General features: G+C 36.6%; 1 protein-coding gene across 1 annotated transcript in view; it reads right to left on the bottom strand.

Annotated features, from left to right (window-relative positions):
• The window catches only part of unc5cb (unc-5 netrin receptor Cb), a 419,315-nt gene that overhangs the window by 168,272 nt on the left and 229,916 nt on the right, over positions 1–21,127 (bottom strand). Inside the window, exon 2 of the mRNA XM_030151091.1 lies at positions 4,500–4,736. Coding sequence (XP_030006951.1) covers positions 4,500–4,736 — 237 coding nt within the window. The remainder of the gene's footprint in view (positions 1–4,499; positions 4,737–21,127) is intronic.

Below are 21,127 nucleotides of genomic sequence, written 5' to 3'. Positions count from 1 at the left end.
AAGAGTATATTTTACATTGTTTTGCAAGAAAAAAATAAACAACTTTAAGGTTAACAAATAATCGTTTTTAATAATCGTGATTTCAATTATTGCTAAAATAATCGTGATTTTTTTTTTTTCTATAATCATGCAGCCCTACACCATACCATAATGAAAATCAGGTTAAAAGATCAGTAATGACAATAAATACATAAAAAAAAACAGGCAATAATGTAGTAACAACACAAAATAATAATAAGAGTTAACAAGCACATGAACTGCATTACAATGCATGAGCATGTTTAGTGATGATAAGTAGATATAGTAGATCTAGTCCGGCTGTAGTTGGTGTGTGTCAAACATGTGTCTACTTGGTGCAGATGGGGGCTGTATTCGAAATGAACATCTACACTTCCTCTTACATTCTAAGTTTCTCATCATCTCTCACATTGTCTTCTTTTCATAAGACGATACTGTAAAGGCCTGCCAACATAAAAGAGAGACACAGAGACGGTAAGAAAGAGGAAAACAGAAAAACAGGAAGGGTAGAGAGATCCAATTTCTTCAGGCTACTCTGTCAGTGTTATTGACCAGGCATGGCCACTTTCTATCTGTGTTCCTTTTCTGTCAATCTGGGGAAATCAGAGAGCAATGGAGTGGGTTGAGAGAGGTCACAAATATCTACTAGGCTCGTGTGTGTGTGTGTGTATGTGTGTGTACATCTGTGGGGTGGAAGAGCATAAACGGCTGAATATCTGTGCAGTAAACAGCCTGTGGATAAAGCTGTGTGGAGTGGGTGTGTTTATGGTGTGTGGGTTGTTCTCCATGTTGATGCTTTTAACACTAAACCTCCTGACACACAGGCTAAGAGTCACCGCTACCTTCCAACCTCTTCTTTGTCATAATCCAAAGCATAAAACACATGCTCAGATGGTGTATTCTTCCTAAAGTACACCGTGCTAAAATGAAAGGCTCTTCAGGTTATAATCCAGGTTATGTTCCAAAGCGTCTTTTTTTGTTTGTTTTGTTTGTTGGCAGCCAACATTCTTCCTGTGTTTGTGTATTTGCTCTTGTATGTTGTATCTGTGTTCTAACACTCTTCACATTTAATACCTGCATTGCACTTACAATATCTCAGGTAGAAAATGTGTAGGGACCAAGGTTACAATAGTTTTGGATTTTTCATTATAGTTTAGTTTCATTTAGTTTTGACTTTTTTTCTCTAATTCAGTTAGTTTTTATTCATTTTTAGAGCAGGTTTGCCAGTTTTTATTAGTTTTTAATTTTTGTCTAAATGCTTAGTTTTAGTTTAGTTTCAGGGTTTTTTTTATATCTTTTATCTTCTTCGCCGTCGTATTCAAATAAATCCCAGACAGGACTCTGCTGTTTTCTCCCAACTTTAGTCTCAATGTTTCCAGGTAGAGCGGGGATGAAAAGAAGACTATAAACGACAAGTGACGAGAAGTGACGGACCGCTAAATATCATATGGTGCCAACAGCTAAAATTGGTTGAGAGAAATAAATCAATTTCATATCAAACCAACATTGACAAAGACGAAAACTAAGGGAGTTTTATCCATAATTTTTATACGTTTTAGTTACTTTTAAAAGCACACAATACATTTTCAGTTAGTTATGTTTTTTTTCTTTGAATTATAGTTTTTTTGTACTTCATTTTTTATTGCTTTAATACAAAATACAGAACAAACAAAAACAATCACAGGTCACAGGTACATTCAGACATTTACGTACTGTTTACTGTCCACAGATTGAATGAAAAAGTCCCATTTTTTCCAGTGCTTTACACCCTTATGCTGTTGAAGGTGTAGATTGTATGTCATCATTTCCATTAAATGGATTTGGTTGACAATTTTTATCACCAAGGAAACTGAGGGAGGGTCCTTTCTAAGCCAGTATTTGGTGATGGCTTTTTTGCCTGCGGCAAGCAGTATTCTGAATAAATATATGTCACTTTCCTGTAATTCTTCTGGGGGAATGCTAAAAAACAAAGTAGCCAATGACATATCAAAATGAACATCAAAAACTGAATACATCAACTTAATCATCTCCTCCAAAAGCCAACAATACCAGGACAGGACCAGAATACATGTGCTTGATTTGCCTCAAGTGAACCGCACTCCCTCCAGCAGGAAAAATGAACTCCAGAAAAGTGTGATTTTCGTGCAAGTGTAATAAAGAAACGGGCCAGACATTTCCAACAAAAATCCCTCCATGATAGTGAGCTTGTAGTACAGTTTTGAGATTTCCACCCCTCTGACCATATCTCATTTGGTATTTCCTCATGCAGGTCCCTCTCCCATTGTTTTTTTGCGTGAAAATATATCTCATTGTCATTTGAATTCAACGCTGTAGAATTATAGTTTTTATTTATTTCAGTTAATGACAATATTTTTACAATTCTAGTTTTCGTCATTTCGCTAGTTTTCGTTAACGGTAATAACCTTGGTAGGAACATTTATCAGACCTCTAAGTACATGTTGTGTTTTTGGCCTTTAATGGTCAAATGTACGCCAAGAAACAGTCGACTCCACATGTGTGTGTGTGTCAGTGTGCAGACATGGTGTGTATCAAAACAGTCAGATGAAAAGGGTAAATGCAGTTTGATTGGTACCTGTGGGCGACAGAAAGAACTCAATTTCCACTACAGTGGCTGAATGCAGCCAATCAGTACTGGGCTGTTGAGCGTAATGGCTCCGGTGCTACAGGGGCTGAACTCTGTCCACAACAAACCTGCTGCTGGAGCTTCACTAACTCTAGATCACAGGTGTCAAACATGCGGTCCGGGGGCCAAATCCGGCCTGCCAAAGGGTCCAGTCTGGCCCTTGGGATGAATTTGTGAAATGCAAAAATTACACTAAAATATTAACAATCCTTTTAGTTCAGGTTCCACATTCAGACCAATTCAATCTCAAGTGGGTCAAATCGGTAAAATACGATCAAGGGATTTTTCTTAACCGGGGAACAGGTTACTTTCGGCTAGCATCCCCTTACCAAAATTCTGATTTTTTTTTTTTTTTTTTTTTTTTTACCCTGAAGCTCACAGTTACGCCGTACACTTATAGCTACATGCAACACAGTACTTACACAACATTCAATCTTTCCAAAAACAATCTTTTCCCGGCGAAACTACCACAGTAACAACACATGACAATGTGCCTGGTCATCAAAAACGATATAATTATTCCAAAACTATCGTAAACATGGTAGGTAGACCGTCTGACAGTTCAAAACGACACGAATTGGCGTCTTTTCAGACCGCGGTGCCCTCTTACTAATTTTTTCTAGAAAAACCCCTGACAATCATAATAACATATAAATAATGACAACTCCACATTTTTCTCTCTGTAAATGTAAATATATTCATGTATTTCCACTAAAATAAAGTATAATTTTGCAAAAAATGCAAACAACCTGAACAAATATGAACAACTTGAATGTCTTAAGAGAAGTAAGTACAATTTTAACAAGATTCTGTCTGTTATTAAATATTTTGTGTATATGTTGATCCACTGTGATCTATAAGTTATAATGAACGTGTGCAAATGATAAACTGAGGCAGAATATTGTTAAAATTACACTTATTTTTTCAGTTTGTTTATGCCATTCACATTGTTTGAAAGGATAGTTTGTATGCAAATGTAAACCTTCTCATGATGTAAATTTACTTTTTTCGCTCTAAAACAAAGAGAAAAGTTAGGAGTTGACATTATTTCTATATTATTATGTTATTATTTTACTTGTTCGGCCCACTGCAGATCAAATTTAACTGAATGTGGCCCCTGAACTAAAATGAGTTTGACACCCCTGCTTGAGATATTCACAATCAAGTGGATTCAAACCCACACCTCCGAACTGATGGTGTATTTATACCAAAAGGGATTTGTGGAAAAGGTACATTAAAAAGGAGCAGTGAATTTAAAATGTTCTTGTATCTTATTGTAGATAGACTGAACACAACATGTTCCATCTTTTTTTTTTTCTCTTCAACTGTGGAGGGGGGTGGGGGCATGATCTGGCCAAAAGATCATATGTTGATGTTTTCTGGTAGAATCAAATTACAGTTTCCTCACCTCTTATAAACTGCATGCAAGAAACAAATTATACGTTTTATTCTAGTTACCTCTGCCAAGGAGGTTATGTTTTCATTGGGGTTTGTCTGTTTGTCTGTTAGTGAGATAACTCAAAAAGTTATGGACGGATTTTGATAAAGTTTTCAGGAAATGTTGATACTGGCTCAAGGAACAAATGATTAAATTTTGGTGGTGATCAGGGGTGGGGGGACCACGGGGGCCCACTGATCTGCCTTGGTGGAGGTCTGCACTCTCTGAATGCTTCTAGTTCTATATTTGACTAAAAATCATGGATTAGCATCTTCTTTCCATTTGACGCGTAGAAATTGCATTGTTCCAGAAAGGGAGGTTTTGTATTAATTGCGTTTCCAAATAAACAAAGAATTAAAAAAAAAAAAGACTAGGTTTTGTGTTTATCCACTCACTAACCAGAGTTCTCGTCGACCCGCTCCTCCACCGTGTGCTCCTTCTGGTGAACCCATTCGCTGTTGCACTTGAAGTAGATCTGTGTGGCAGGCGTGGCCTTGCAGTACAGGTTGACCGGCTTGTTCTTAACTATGTAGGCCTCGTCTGGCTCCATCAGGAACACCGGCAGGGGCTCTGGGGGGTCTGAAGGGAAGGTTTCCGGCAGCTCTCCAAGACCAATAAAGTCATCCTCTACTGCGACTGCAGAGACAGATTACAACAAGATAGGATTGAGTGAGTGAGTGAGATAGAGAGAGAGAGAGACAGAAAAACAGATACGAGGGAAAAGAAATCGAGGAAAAGCCCATTTGGTCAGTTCTCATTCTCTGTTAAAGCAACACAAAACTGGACCTCACTTCCCACCCACATTAAAGATAAACATACATACTCCACTTTTACCGCCAAATTAAAAACATGGTTTACAGATAACTCCATCTGCTCACACTAACATATGACTCTGTGTTATTTGTGTCATGATCATAGTGGCTGTGTGTCCACACATGATGTCTGTTTACATCTCTGTGATTCTGCACTGATGTATTATGTGTAATTATATTGTCTGTGCTGCTTTTGTATGTTTGGATTATATGTGCTATCTCTATGATTGGACTGATGCTTCACTGTTCTCTTTTCCCTTTTTATCTTTATTGATTTATCTTGTCTCTTTGCTGTCTTAACTCTCTCTTTTTAATTAATGTGCTGTAATATATTGTTTTTTTTAGGGATCCTATTGTCATCAGGGTGGGGACTACAGTAGGACAGTAGGATACTACACTGGAAAAAAAAAAATCTGTAATTTAACAGATTTTTTACTGTTTATTTTACAGATTTTTCCTGTATTTTTACGATACAGGAAAATATCAATGAAATGACAAAAATAGACTGTGATTTTACATGTCAAATGTAAAATAACACCAAAAAACTGTAACTGTGAATAACCAAAAAATGTCAGTTTTTTAAAAGAAATTTCTTCTTTTTTCACAGAAAGATAGTTAAAACACAGGGGTTGGACAAAATAATGGAAACACCTAACATTTTGGCATCATAGAAGGTGTTTCCATTATTTTGTCCAACCCCTGTACATTTACAAATGTATTTTATGAGATTAAACAGTTAATTTAAAGTTTAATACCATAAAAAAAAAAAAAAATAATAATAATAAAACAAGATAAAATTACTGACAATTAACTGTAAAAGAAGTATTTGTTCTGTAAGTTTAACAAGACTTGTTCATTAATTGACAAATATCTTGTGTAATTACAGGAGGTTTCATAACAAAAATGTTGAATAAATGTTTTTGTGAATGTATAACATGTATAAGCACTGATAAACTGTCCAAATACAGTTTTTATCAGTGGGTTGTACAACTTAGTCTCATTGAAAATTATTTATATATATATATATTAATAGGTAATTTGATTATTTAAATACATGTAAATATACTTCATTAAACATTAAAAAATCAAAAAAATATGCAAAATCTTATTTAAAGTTAGGGCAAAAAACTGTATTTTAATTATAGAAAATTACCGTATTTTTATGAGATGGTTATTTTCCGTTATTTAACAGTAATTTTTCGGCACCCCTGCTGCCGGAATAATACCTTTTTTTTTTTTTTTTTTTTTTTTTACATTTTTTGTTGTTTTTTTTTTTTTTTTACAGTGTAGCCATGTTGACTACAGCTGCCCGTTTTTACTGTTATTAATACAGTTAATTAATAGAGATTGTCCACGATACAATAAACCGGGGGTCCCGGGGGCCAAATGTGGCCCGCCAAAGGTTCCAATCCAGCCCCTGGGATGAATTTACAAAGTGCAAAAACTCCACAGTCAAGGCTGTCAAACTCATTTTGGTTCAGGTTCCACATACAGACCAATATGATCTACAGCAAAATAATAACAGCAGAATAACCTACAAAAAATGACTCCATATTTTCTTCTCGGTTTGATGTGAAAGAAATAATATTACACTATACCTATAAATAATGACAACTTCAAATTTTATTCTTTGTTTTAGTGCAAAAAATAACATTAAATTATGAAAATATTAATATTTACAAACCATCCTGTAACAATATAATGTGAATAACCTGAAAACAGTTGAACAATCTGAAATGTCTAAAGAAAATTAAGTACAATTTTAACTATTTTCTGCATGTTACTAAGTGTTTAGTGTCTTCATAGATCTGATCCATAATGCACATGTAGAAATGATAAGTTGAGGCATATAAAATTGATCTTATTTTTCTCAAGAAATTTCAGTTTTTTCAGGTTATTCACATCTTTTTTTGTTTGGATAGTTTAAAAAAGTAAGTACTTTTATAATTTAATTGGGTTTTTTGCATTAAAACAAAGACAAAAATTTGGAGTTGTCATTATTTATAGGTTTTTATTAGGGATGCACCAACCCGATACCAGTATCGGGCATTGGCTCCGATACTCAGTGTGTGTACTCGTATTCGTACTCATTAAAAGTAATCTGATACAAATGCACTGATCCCACTTATGGCCTTGTGACATTCACAGTTCAGTGCAGCAGGTACGAGGCAGTGGAATAATGTGTGTGGAGTGTGAAGAGTGTGGAGATTTTTCAAAATAAATGATGGTGATAAAAGTAACGCTGACTGCAAGTAATGTTAAAGACACAGACAGATACGGACGCAGCGTTCTGTCCGTCCTCTGCGTACATTCCGTCTGTTTTCCAGGTGCTGGCGGATGAGTACCCAGAGAATACAAGCGGGAACTGTGGAGGTAGAGGATCTGTTCAAAGAGCAACTGTGTGAGTTAGAGAAAAACTACTGACAGATTTATGACAACTACCCAGGGCTGGGCCGGGAGTACGGAGAAGTGCAGACCGCCGCCAGCGGAAGTGAAAACTAAACTTATCGCTCATTTCTCTTTTCTCTTCCTGCTGAAGCTTCACTTTTAAACCTTACCAACGAAAACACTGCAATATTAGTATCACATTAGTGTTACCTCTGTCGTCTCCATGTTTGTTATTACTGACTTTCTTCTTCTTCTCAAAAAACTTTACTCTTCTTTGTGGTATTTGTCCATTATGGTTAATTAAGAGCGGCGGCCCCTGGTGGATTAATTGAGAAACGCTCATTCCAACACGTTAAATGTCAGTAGCAGCACTTTGTTCCAGTCAGACTAATGACAACGACAATAAAGCACATTTACAAAAGGAACTAAGAACTGGAATGGGATATTAAGTACTCGTACAAACTATCCTAAAACAATAAAATGTGAATAACCTGAAATCATTTGAACAATCTGAAATGTCTAAAGAAAATTAAGCACAATTTTAACCATTTTCTTCCTGTTACAAAGTGTTTAGTGTCTTTGTAGATCTGATCCATAGTACACATGTAGAAATGATAAGTTGAGGCAGAATATTGTTAAAATTGCAAAAATTTCATTTTTTTCAGGTTATTCACATCTTTTTTGTTTGGATAGTTTATAAAAGTGAGTATTTTCATAATTTAATGTTGTTTTTTTTTGCACTAAAACAAAGACAAAAATTTGGAGTTGTCATTATTTATAGGTTATTATGTTATTATTTTACTGGTCCGGCCCACTTGAGATCAAATCGGGCTGAATGTGGCCCCTGAAAGAAAATGAGTTTGAAACCCCTGGTTTAGATGTTTCAGCTCAGAATACAGGGTTATTCAAAAAGAATGAACTGATTTCATATCATTTCATTCGCAGGAGTAATGTCAGCAGTGTGGAGATTTAACTGAATAAACGACAGTGACAAAAGTATCGTTTAAGACACAGACAGATACGGACGCAGCGTTCTGTCCGTCCTCTGCGTACATTCCATCCATCTTCCAGGTGCTGGTCGATGCGTACCCAGACGGAGAATGCCAGCGGGAACCGTGGAGGTGGAGGATCTGTTCAAAGAGCGACTGTGTGAGTTAGAGAAAAACTACTGACAGATTTAGGACAACTACCCTCAGCGATATTAACATTAGTGTCACAGTAGTGTTACCGCTGTCGGCTACATGTTTATTATTACTGACTTTCTTCTTCTTCTCATGAAACTTTACTCTTCTTCATGGTATTTGTCCAGTATGGTTAAGTCAGAGCAGCGCGCCCTGGTGGATTAATTCAGAAACGCTCATTCCAACACGTTAAATGTCAGTAGCAGCACTTTGTTCCAGTCAGACTAATGACAATGACAATAAAGCACATTTACAAAAGGAACTAACAACTGGAATGGGATTATTAAGTACTTGTATCGGTACTCGGTATTGGCAAGTACTCAAATGTAAGTACTCGTACTCGGTATGGAAAAAAGTGGTATCGGTGCATTACTAGTTATTATGCTATTATTTTACTGGTTCGGCCCACTGGAGATCAAGTCGGGCTGAATGTGGCCCCTGAAAGAAAATGAGTTTGAGACCCCTGCAAAAAACTATATAAACTAAACTAGTGAAGAAATAAAAGCCCAGAAAAGGACAGTTAGTTAACAGTCTGGGAGGGAACGGCAGGCAGACCAGAGACAGTGGGACAGTGCATGCATTCTAACCACGGTCTTTGAATGGGATTATCCATCTGCACAGCACACAGTCCAATCCCTATCATTTGATATTTTGGAATGTTTACACAAGTGTATTTTAGAGCACAGGAGATTCTGGGATTCCTCTCAGGCAATAAGGCTGCATGGATTTACAGAAAGTGGGCCTTACTCGGTCTAACCACAACCGGCTACTGCTGGGAAACTGGAGAGAGGACGAGCCAATAATGAGAAGCAGAGTTCATAGGTTGGCTCTGAGGAGCTGAAGTTATAAGCTGATCTCTCACTGCCTCGTGCCTACCATTTCCTCTCTCTCTTTCTCTTTGCTTTTGTCTCTCTCTCATTCTCTCTCTCTCTCTCTCTCACCAACACACACACAAACACGTGTGTACACACACATGCGGCACATCTAATGACCTCAGGCTTTTGGCCCAGTTTGCGCCATTCCTCGGATACTTCTGCAGCAGACAGATACGCTTCCCTGTAATTACAACTCCCTTTCATCTTCCTGTCTTAAATCACATACACACACACACACACACACACCCGCATGTGGACACGCACAAACACCAGAACAGTAGCACAAAACATCTCAACAACACAAATGCATAGGCACCCATGAGCAAGCACGTCGAACTTTTCCGAAGCTTTGAAGAGGGGAGGATGAAGCCTATTCACCAGCCCATTTGTCACCTCCAGAACTGTTCTATTCTTACCATCAAACCGGTAGACATCAATTATTCACAAGTGTGAAAGAAAGAAGCCGGCGTAATAGAGACAGACGTGCACCAGGAGGCGAGAGAGAGAGGGAGAGAGACACAGAGAGTATAAGAACAGGGGACAGTAAAAGTAATTCAGCCAGACAGACATAGATTGAGACACTGGAAAGCGGAGTTGAGCAGACGGACAGATACACAGGCCAGGAGCGTCGGAACAGGAAGGACGACTGTTCGGATAACAAAAGACTTTATCGGTCCATCAGTAATTCTTCCATGTCCGTCCGTCTCCTACCCCCCCGTCCTGCGTGGACATGCTGGAGCCTTGTTGTCTGAGGCTTTAGCAGCACTAAAAATGTCTCGTCCGTGTTCGATGTCTCTAATGTTATCTGTCCGTCCATACCTGCTACAGATTAAAGATGATTGGTAGGAAATGAAAGGACAGGAGAGCCAATCAGAAAATGACCCAAGGCTTCAAAAGTGTGTCCCACGCTGGCGGACGGACTGTTTACAGTCTAGATGCCACAGCTTTGAATCAGAAAATGGACCCACTGTCCCTGTCCCTGGCATTAAAGCTGCACATGACCTCTGACCATTTTTTTTCTTTGATAAATTTTCTATTTCTTTTCATTGTGCATCTCCAAAAGTACAATACAAAAAAAAGAAATGACACACAATGTATACCCTCCCACCCTGAACCAACGGCGACCCCCATACCAACCCAATGTGCTTGAATTTGACCTTGTGAATGAACACTGGAGTAAAAAAGAAAAGCACTTGGAGAGCGCAGACCTCCGCCAAGAGAGCCCCCCCCCCCCCCCCCCCGATCACCACCAAAATTTAATCATTTCTTCCTTGTGCCAGTATCAACATTTCCTGAAAATGTCGTGCAAATCCCTCCATAACTTTTTGAGTTATCTTGCTAACAAACAAACAAACACACACGCACACAAAGCAAAGTGATCACAACACCATCTGGCAGAGGTAACTAGAAAAGCACTCGGAGAGCGCAGACCTCCGCCAAGGCAGATCTGCCGTCCCCCCACCCCCCCACCAAACATATGAAATGCTAAGTCATCAATTTCAGTTTGTTTTGAGGGCTGAAAAGGTCCAACTGTGAAAACACCTTAAAGCTCCAGAAACCAGAGAAAACCAGAAAAGGACTCGGAGAGCGCAGACCTCTGCCTAGGTAGATCAGTCCCCCCCTCCCTGATCAACACCAAAATTTAATCATTTGTTCCTTGTGCCAGTATCAACATTTCCTGAAAATTTCATAAAAATCTGTCCATAACTTTTTGAGTTATCTTGCTAACAAACAAACATACAAACAAACCCTGGCAAAAACATAGCCTCCTTGGCGGAGGTTATGATGACTGAGGAAAGTTTTGTGATACAGCATTAGATCCTGTTCTGATGACATAAACATTTGTTTTGTATTTGTGCATATTTCTGGTGTAATTTAATTTTTTTCAATTCATTCATTCCTTCTCTGGACCTGCTTTATCTTCACTAGGGTCACGGGGGTCGCTGGAGCCTATCCCAGCTACTGATGAGCAAAGGCGGGGTTCACCCTGGACATGTCTCCAGTTCGTCACAGGGCTGAACATTTAGAGACAAACAATCACTCTCACATTCACACCTATGGGCAATTTAAATTAACCCATTAACCCAAGGGTGTTAAACTCATTTTCTTCCGGGGGCCACATTCAGCCCAATTTAATCTGAAGTGGGCCGGACCAGTAAAATAATAGCATGATAGCCAGTAAATAATGACAACTCCAAATGGTTTTAGTGCAGAAAATGACATTAAATTATGCCAATATTTATGTTTACAAACTATCCAAACAAAAAGGATGTGAATAACCTGACAAAAATGAAATTTGTAAAGAAATATAAGTACAATTTTATCATATTATGCCTTGACTTATCATTTATACATATGCATTACAAATCAGCTCTACAAAGGCACAAAACATTTAGTAACAGGCAGAATATTGTTAAAATTGCACTTAATTTTCTTTAGACATTTCAGGTTGTTCAGATTTGTTCAGATTATTCACATTTTATTGTTAAATGATAGTTTCTTAATGTAAACACTTTCATAATTTAATGTTTTTTGCATTAAATCAAAGAGAAAAAATTGGTGTTGTCATTATCTATAGGTTATTGTGATATTATTTTTGAGTTTGATGTCCTAACTTGCACTTTGCAAATTCATCCCGCGGGCCGGATTGGAACCTTTGGCGGGCGGGTTTTGGCCCCCGGGCCACATGTTTGACACCTGTGCATTAACCTATCAGATGATGGGAAGAAGCCGGAGTACCTGGAGAGAACCCACTCAGACACAGGGAGAACATGCAAACTCCACACAGAAAGGTCCCACCCCCTATCCCTGCTATCCACTGCACCCCAGGATATCATCTGTAAACAAAAAAAAAAAAAAAAAGCAACAGAAGAAACAAACAAATACAGCCTTAACAGTATCGTGATACATCATGACATATCGTATCATGATCCTTGTGTTGTAGTAATTTGTATCGTATCACCACATTCTTGCCAATACACACTCCAAATAGTAGAACAGCAACTTTCTCATTATTCGCCGCTCAACAAGCACTAAACTTTGAAACATTGTCGAGCTTTAATTCTTCCTGTGTTTTCTCAGGTGATGACTCTATAACGTGGACGTCTGTTTCTGCAGACCTGGACACATCCTGTTCTTTTCTGCTCCTCAGTCCTCAGTCCACCCACATCCTCAACCAGGGACCCTGACCCAGAAAGAGGCACAGAGAGCCAAGGAAACTCATTAAAGATTGTGTTAGCCTTCTTTCACCCTCCATTCCCATTATCTCTCCATCACACACTCTCTCTCTCTCTCTCTCTCTCTCTCTCTCTCTTTCCCTTCTAGCTTCCTCGCGCTGTCGAACTGTAAGGCACAGAGATCTGAAACAGGCATGAAAGCATGGCTGCCTAACCCACAGAAAGACGCACACTTATATGCTCACACATACAGACTGGTGCACATATACGCCTGCACAAGTGCACAACGCAGACACACACACACACACACACACACACAAACACTCCTACAGATATTCAAATTCATCAACTTCCTCAGTGCGAGAAATAATGAATTCAAGTGAATGGAACTAGCCCTCCAGTGAAAAATCAGCCCAGAAATGAAAAAAGAAACCCACATGACAAAATGAAAGACCCTGACTTCTACCAATCACCCCCTCCACTGAACACCCACTGCCTCTCCTCTGCCTCCCTGGTGAACAGTACACACACACAGAGCAAGAAGCTCAAAAGAAAACATTACTTTTTAGTGACTCTCCCTCCATTGAAATGAGAAGACGGTTCATGATAAAGTAGTTTAGAAGTTATGGCTTCACTGTGTTCAACATGATGGAATCTGTGCAGAAACAGACGTGTGATCGTTAATCTAACACTATAACAAGTACTGAGCATTACCATTACTATTACTATTACAATTACTATAACTATTACTATACCTCTGCCAATCCAAACTGCCTCAAACACTTTTGTTTAGTGTCATACTCCTTTAATAGGTATATTAATGTGGCATGCCTCCTCTGATATGAAATATGGATTTGTAATTCTGTGGCGTATTTTAATCAGACAATTTCTAAATTGCCTCCATATTGAGTGTTTAAATTTTAATGAAACATGTCCTCCCAGCTCTTTAATTCAAATTGTATTTTGCTCTGTAATTGGAGCGAGTTTTTCCTAATTTATAATGTAAGCCTTATTAGTGAATATTTTAACAGTCAAATTGAATATTAGTTGCGTTCTACATCAGTTTCACCTCCCAACAGCAAAAAAAGTTGAAAGTTGTAGCGGTATGAACTGCCCATGGACCTGGAAGAAAGTTCATTCGTGTATGAAACCTTCCATTGTCATTGGATTCAGGTAGAGTGCACTGTAAAAAATGCAGTGTCAAATTTCAGGGTATTTTTAGCTCTGTGGAGAGTAACCCGGCTCTATCAGTAGAGTTAAAAGTCAGTGTAAAGTTCTGCACAGATGCAGTGTCAAATTCAACTCTACAGAGTGATAATTAGTGCCAGTCTGCCGCATTGCATTGTGGGTACTGGACATTTTACTTACTGTGTTCTATTTTATGTGCGGGGTTCAAGGAAGGGGGTTGTGTTAATGTTTATTTGAGTTAATCAGTGATGAAAGTGAGGAAAGAAAAAAAAACCCTGAACTTTTGTGAATGACTTCAATGAGTAACAAACCTGGTTTGCTTGTCTTCCGGACGTACTTCGACAGAAAATCACCATTTCTATCAGTTTCCTCGAGCCAGGACCACTTGAACTTATTTTTGATACCTGTCTCACACTACAGTTTGTCCCTACGCTGAAACACGATGAATTCTGACATGATTTCACAGAATATTTAGACAAAATACATTGGCGGTAAAATACTCAAAGCGAATCTGCCATCTTGTCTCCAGAAACGAGAAACGGACCACGTGTCATCAACGGACCAATCAGAGCTGTCGATACAAGTTCCGCGCAGTAAACGAGCATCTCATTGGTCGAGACGAATGGAGAAGAAGGCAATATGGCCACACCTATGAGACGGACCCAAATAAACATAATTTACACTTTTCGGAGCAATTTATGCATAATTTTCCGGCTGAAATGCTGCCAAACCAGACGGAAATGATCAGGATACGTTTAATTTACCAGAACATATGCTCAGTTTTCAGAAAAAAAAGGATTTCCAGCAAAAACCGGAACATCTTCATCACTGGTTAATGTGTTGTTTTTTTTTTGTTTTTTTTTTACAACATTTAGTGGCCTTTTTAATGTTTATTTTCATTAATGTGACACCATTAGTCAAACCTATAACAGAACAATGACCAACCTGTCGCTGTGAAGCTGACATTGTAACATAAGTAAAAAGATCTTTGTTCTTTCAAAGTAAACGCACTTCTTTATAGTGTTTGAAACCCATAGAGCAAATATACAAACTTGTGAATGCAACAATAATTACCTGATCTATCACTACTATTGGAAGAACCACTGAAAGAAACTTTTGATAGCCATTTCACAACCTCCAATTTAAGAACCCCTGCATTTCTACATTGTTTCAGTATTAATTAATATTAACAACTAAATTCGGAGTAAAAATAACTCTATAAAGTGTCGCATATTACTCTTAACAGTGTGAAAACACCACAGTGTTAATATATTTACACATTTCATTGTCATTTCATTGTCATTTATTAATTCCAATCTAAATGTTTGGAAAGGAGCAGGATGAAGAACACTCACACCTGCCCCTTTCTCCAAACATCTGCTTACATCAGATAAGTTGCTGTTACAGCTTTTACAGTAAAAAACACTTTACATGATAGTCAGAGAAAATACACAAATCCAAAATGCATGCGTAAAATTATTTCATTCCATGCTTTTATAAACCTTCTCTATTGTCTTCTTATATAACCTCTTAAACCAGTGTTTTTCAACTTTGGGGTCGAGACCACACGTGGGGTCGCCTAAAATTTCTAGTAATTAATAAAAATTAAGAAAAACTTACTAATAAAAAAAGACATGGTGAGTTGAGAGAGACAATCACAATCCATAAAAGACATGACAAACTCTGAAACTGAAACTGCAGCACTGTGGTTCTGTTTATGTGTCAAATGTTCATTGTGGTCAGTTTCAGATGCTGCAGCTCTTTCATAATTCATAGTTTGAGTTCTTGTTTGTTCAGTATTAATTGTCAGCCTTGTAAATCCAAGCTGGACTGACTGTACATATCTTGACCAAGGAACATCAAATTCTCCCTTTGTGCACCTGGCTTTTCTGCCTCTGTCCATAATAATATACATTATATGGACTAAATGTTGTCTAAAATTAACATTTATTTGCAACATAGTATAGCAAACTATTACATGATCAAAAACAAATTAATTTTAGCAAAAAAATGTCTCAGTTCTGGGGTCGCCAGAAATTTGTGATGTTAAAATGGGGTCACGAACAAAAAAAGGTTGAGAACCACTGTCTTAAACTGAAAAATATTTGTACAGCTCTTCTCTTCCATTGTCAAAGAATTCCACATTCTGACACCCACAACACAAACACACGTTTACTTTACATTTTTACATTAGTCCGAACTTTTTGCTGTTTAAAATTCAACCTCCTTCTATGTTTTTCATCCTGTGACACTAAAACAAATAATCTCTCAAATTGTTAATTTTCACACTGCATTGAGTAGAATTAACTTTGAAAATCTGACACTGGCATAGAGTAAGATTTACTCTAATTTTGAGTGGGACCAAATGTTATCTGAAACAGGGTTAAATTCAACTCTCTAAGAGTTAAACTGACACTCTATTTCTTTCTGTGTATGAGCCAAATATTCTAAGGAAATTTCAATAAAAAGATAATCAGAATCCTTCCTATTAATCCATGGTTTTTAAGGAGAAGTGTGGAGGTATGAAAGGTTTTTGGCAGAAAGCCCCTGTTTGGCTGGAGCAGACTCCAGTAGCTGTGGGAGGAAAGCAATATTAAGAGATGATTAGGTTTTGAACACGAGTTAATCAAAGCCAAACCAGGCTCATACCACTGGCACAGCTACTTTAAAGGATGGACTCAGAGTTCTAACAGACATGTGCACAAAGACAAAACCATCTGCCTATCGGGCTAAAAAAGAACACAAATGCATTAAATATTATGCCCAACACCCACACAAGATGATGCAAACACACAATTTATTTGAAAAGTTCCAATCTGAGCATTTGGCAAGGCTCGGCGATGTGGTCAATAAAGTTAAAATGATACGATAAAAATGATCCTGCCACTCGACATCATCACAATAAATGTCAATCATTATTTCCAGGAACCACACTGTAAAAAATGACTGTAGAATTAACCCCAAAAAGTTGTAAAACTGCAACAACAACAAAAAATCTAAGTGAGAATACAATGCAAAATTGTATATTTGAAAAGATGTTTTTGCTGCTGGTATGATGCTGGACAAGATAAATTAAAAAGAAAAACAAGAGAAAAGATTTTTGCATTGTGTAGTTTTAACAGGAAGAGTATGTTAAAAAAAAAAAAAAAAAACAGATTTGTATGTAGAAATTACGTATTTCTATTGTTTTGAGAAAATATGACTGTAAATTGAAAAACATTGCAGTGCCACTTAAATTGAAAGACCACAATGTTGAAATAACAACCTACTATCATTTTTTTTTTAAACTTAAAAGTAATAAAAAAGTAAGTTTAACATTTTAAACAAGTATCACTGCAATCCAATGTTAAATGTACATGTTTAAAATGTTAAATGTACAGATTAAAAATGTTAAATCTACATGTTACTCCGTTAATATGTTTACGGTTTATTTTTTTTACAGTTTTGTTTTGGTAACCACAGCTGCCAGTTTTTGTTTTTTCATAAAAACAGGATTTTGTTTACAGTGCAGACCAACATTTATTCTACATCAAAATATGTAAATATAAGCAAAACCTCAAAACACTGAATTATTTTGTGAGCAACGGGATTGAACCCTAAAGACAAAGGAAAACTGTGGATCCTGATTATAATATTGTGATATAAGAATACACACCTAACCAAAAAACAGTGACACACACAATATTTCACTGAACACTTCCACTGTGACATCATTCACACCAGATAATGTTTATTTATTTCTGCCTAGAGTCCTATTCATTTTTCACCAGTATCTTGTATTAACAGTGGAAGTTTGGACCACTATGGAAAGTCTTCTCCAATATATCCCACAAATCTTCAGTGGGGTTCAGGTCTGGACTCTGTGGTGGCCAGTCCATGTGTGAAAATGATGCCTGTTGATGCTGTTGAATCCTGGTATGGTCCTGTCTTTATGCTCTCTATGAATCACTGCGGTAATTATCCAATGGATGGAGCTGAACTATTTGCTTATTTAAATCCAGATGAGGAGTTATTTTTTGTCTGGGCAGTGAATCATACAAAAAATATCCCTATTGCACAGGACAAACATACAGCATGTGGGCCAAAACCAGCCCAGCCCGCCAAACGGTCCAATTTTTTTTTTTTCTGTAAAAATAAAAAGCAAGAAAAATGAAAAAAATACTGAAAAAAAGTAAAAAAAAAAAAAAAAAAGTAAAATAAATAATAATAATAATAATAATAATAATAATAATAATAATAATAAAATAAATTAATTTAAAAAAATTAAAAATTAATTACAAAAAATAAAAAAATAAAAAAAGCCTCCAATCCAAAGGCGTATTAGGACCACAGAAGAAAGTAAAAACGCTTGTCACTACGAGAATAAAATCATAATACCTCCAGTATAAAGTCATAATATAATGAGAATAAAGTCATATGTAACCCACTTCTGGGTATGCACACATTACTACCTAGGTTCATAGGAGCTAAGAGTAATAGCAATAACCAACAGAGACAGGTAAATGTAGTTATTGGTAACTTTTAGTTTACTACAGTTACCTTCATATTACAAGTCTTATAATATCAAAATATGTCATTTTAACTCTTTACAATTACATGAAATGCAATTATATGATCACATTTTATCAATGAATTCACTTATTTTATGAGGAACACATTTCCCTTTAAAGTAAAAACACATCTTGAATTTTCTTCATGGGTAATGTCTATCTTTTTTTAACCTTAATATAAGATTTAGATTTTAAACAAAAGAATTTAAATATGTTATTTTTAATTAACAACACTAACATCAATTACAGCTTTGCTGCCTTTAACCCATTTTAATTTACTTAAAATGACAATTTTCCTCTCAGATGCATGCTACTTTAACCCATAATCACATGTAGAGATGTGGAACTAGGCGCTTCACAGTGTAAAACATTCACAATGTCCTTATTTTAGTGAAACATTTCAATATGAATTTCCTATTCACCAATCAATAAATTGCTTTACTGTAAAATACATCCTTTGAAACACACAGAAATTGTACAAAATACTCTGAAGTGCGACTAGCATAGCCACTTCGTGGTATTGCCACATACACACACATTAAGAACATGGTAGAACTAGCTTACCAAGAAGAGTTTCCTACAGCAGAAGTCAGGACAAATAAAAGTGCTTCCTCGACGGTTCTCCGACCTCTAAAACAAAATTTTAATCAGAATATATCATTTACTAAATAATTTCTTAGTTCGGGTGTGAAACAAGTAGGTTTTCAAACCTTTATCTCTCAATTTTCTTTGCCACGCGCAGAAGAAAAAGATGCGGTTTTCGACTCGTGAATTCGCAATGTTAAGTTACATGAGTATTATTAGTAAGCTACTTCCGGTTTCAGCCAAAATAAGTTTCCGTTTTTCAAAATATAAGCCAAAATGCACATAAACATAATGAAAAGAAATAATGATGAGAAAGACAAAAATACACATTTAACTCTTACTAAGCAGGTTACACCTAGTTAAAAAAAAAAAACCTCATTTAACGGGAATAAAGTCATACCTTTATGATATTTAAGTCATAATATTTTGAAAATTCCACAGAGTTTCTGGTTTACATAAAGCAGAAACTTTCCCTTCTGTTGGACTCTAAAACTCGCAGTAGAATTCTCACAGTTTCTTCAGAAACAACAAACCCTACAGTTCTGGTGGAACCACCGATAGTCCTGCAGACGACCACTTCGTCAGTTTCTCTTCCACAAATGAGGCGATTTGCTCTAAATCAGTTCAGTTCGTACGACAAAACAAACCCAAACGTGTGCAAACTGGCTTCAAAGTCCTTCGACTAATGCTAATGTGGTGATGGTGGGCGGGGCTAATAGGCTCAGTATTTGGCCTTTGTGCGTAAACCCCAAATGAAAGTAGAACCTCACAAAATATTCCCAGTTCTACATTATTCGATGAGTGGGCGCGACTTTATTCTTATTATATTATGACTTTATTCTCATTATATTATGACTTTATTCTCGAAATATTATGACTTTATTCTCGTAGTGGCAAGAATTTTTATTTTCTTATGTGGCCCTAATACACCGTCATATAATCTGGACCGTGAGACAAATTTGTGAAATGCAAAAATTACACTGAAAATGTTAATCAACAGTGTCAAAATCCTTTAAATTCAGGTTCTACATTCAGACCAATATGTTCTAAAGCCCAGTAGAACACTATCAGTATACCTATAAATAATGACAACTACAAATGTTTCTTTTTGTTTTAGTGTAAAAAAAAAAAAATACATGAAAATGTTTACGTCTATAAACTGTCTTTTCACAAAAAAATGAAATACCCTCGAAAATTATGAACCTGCAATAAGTGTATTTGTACCAACACAAAAAAGTGATTTATCACCGTTTATTATAATATTATCTTCTGTATTTTACATTTTTCACTGTAAATTATAAATTTTCCTATACTTAATTTACTATTTTTAATTTAGATGTTGATAAAAACTCAGAGTAAATTCAAAGGTTATCATATAAAAACAGAAAACTTAAGAAAAAGTCACTTTTTCAGCAAATATATCAATAACTGAATGTATAAATAAGCATCTCCATCCACTGTCATTGATCCAACTCCATGGGTTTTACTGGGGAATCAGTGTTGTAGAAGATGACGGTGTTTCCATGGTAACTACAAAGACTCTGAACATCCAAATGGGTCATATCTGATGACCATGAAAAGATGAAGAACTGTATTTTACACCAATTATTGACATGTATTGATAGAATTAGTGGATCAACAGGTATTAAACCCTTTAAATCAGTAGATGGTTTTGGTCGCCAGTGGAGGTTTGGGTCTTTATGGGTTCATGTGTAATAGGAACGAGTCGAATCGCACCAAAAAAATCCAAATTGTGCATTAAGACCTGCTGTCTGAATGTATCCTAAGACACAACTGAGGCACAGTGACTGACCTAGATCAGTAGTTTTTATAAGTAACTAGTACCATTTGTGTCAGACCTCATCCAGTAAATATAATTCCTACGTAAGTTCAAATGGGCTGATATTATTACTCAGTCTTCCGATCTATTTACAAGAACCCATCAAAGCCTTTGGTCTAGTAATGAATACTGTTCTACAGACCGCAGAGGGAACTGAGGACAGGCCAACCCACACATTAGAATCCAAGCTGTAATAACAATGACATGAACCTGTTTTTTTCTTTTCACACTTGCATGAGATCATAAGTAAACAGCAACCTGACTGGATTTTTCTGCACAAAATCAGCTCTGAAATCCAAAATACTGCCTACAGAAAAGAGTTTGTCATCTCATTTATTTTGCTTTATTGATGGGAGACATTAAGGATTATTGAGGGTCGCAAAAATATCAGGCAAAATGAGTTTTACGACCATTTACGTTATGGTGTTCATT

This window comes from Sphaeramia orbicularis, chromosome 12 (genome assembly GCF_902148855.1).
Source record: "Sphaeramia orbicularis chromosome 12, fSphaOr1.1, whole genome shotgun sequence".
Taxonomy (NCBI): domain Eukaryota; kingdom Metazoa; phylum Chordata; class Actinopteri; order Kurtiformes; family Apogonidae; genus Sphaeramia; species Sphaeramia orbicularis.
The sequence above is the reverse complement of the archived record's forward strand: the minus strand, read 5'-3'. Positions and strand labels throughout refer to the sequence as shown.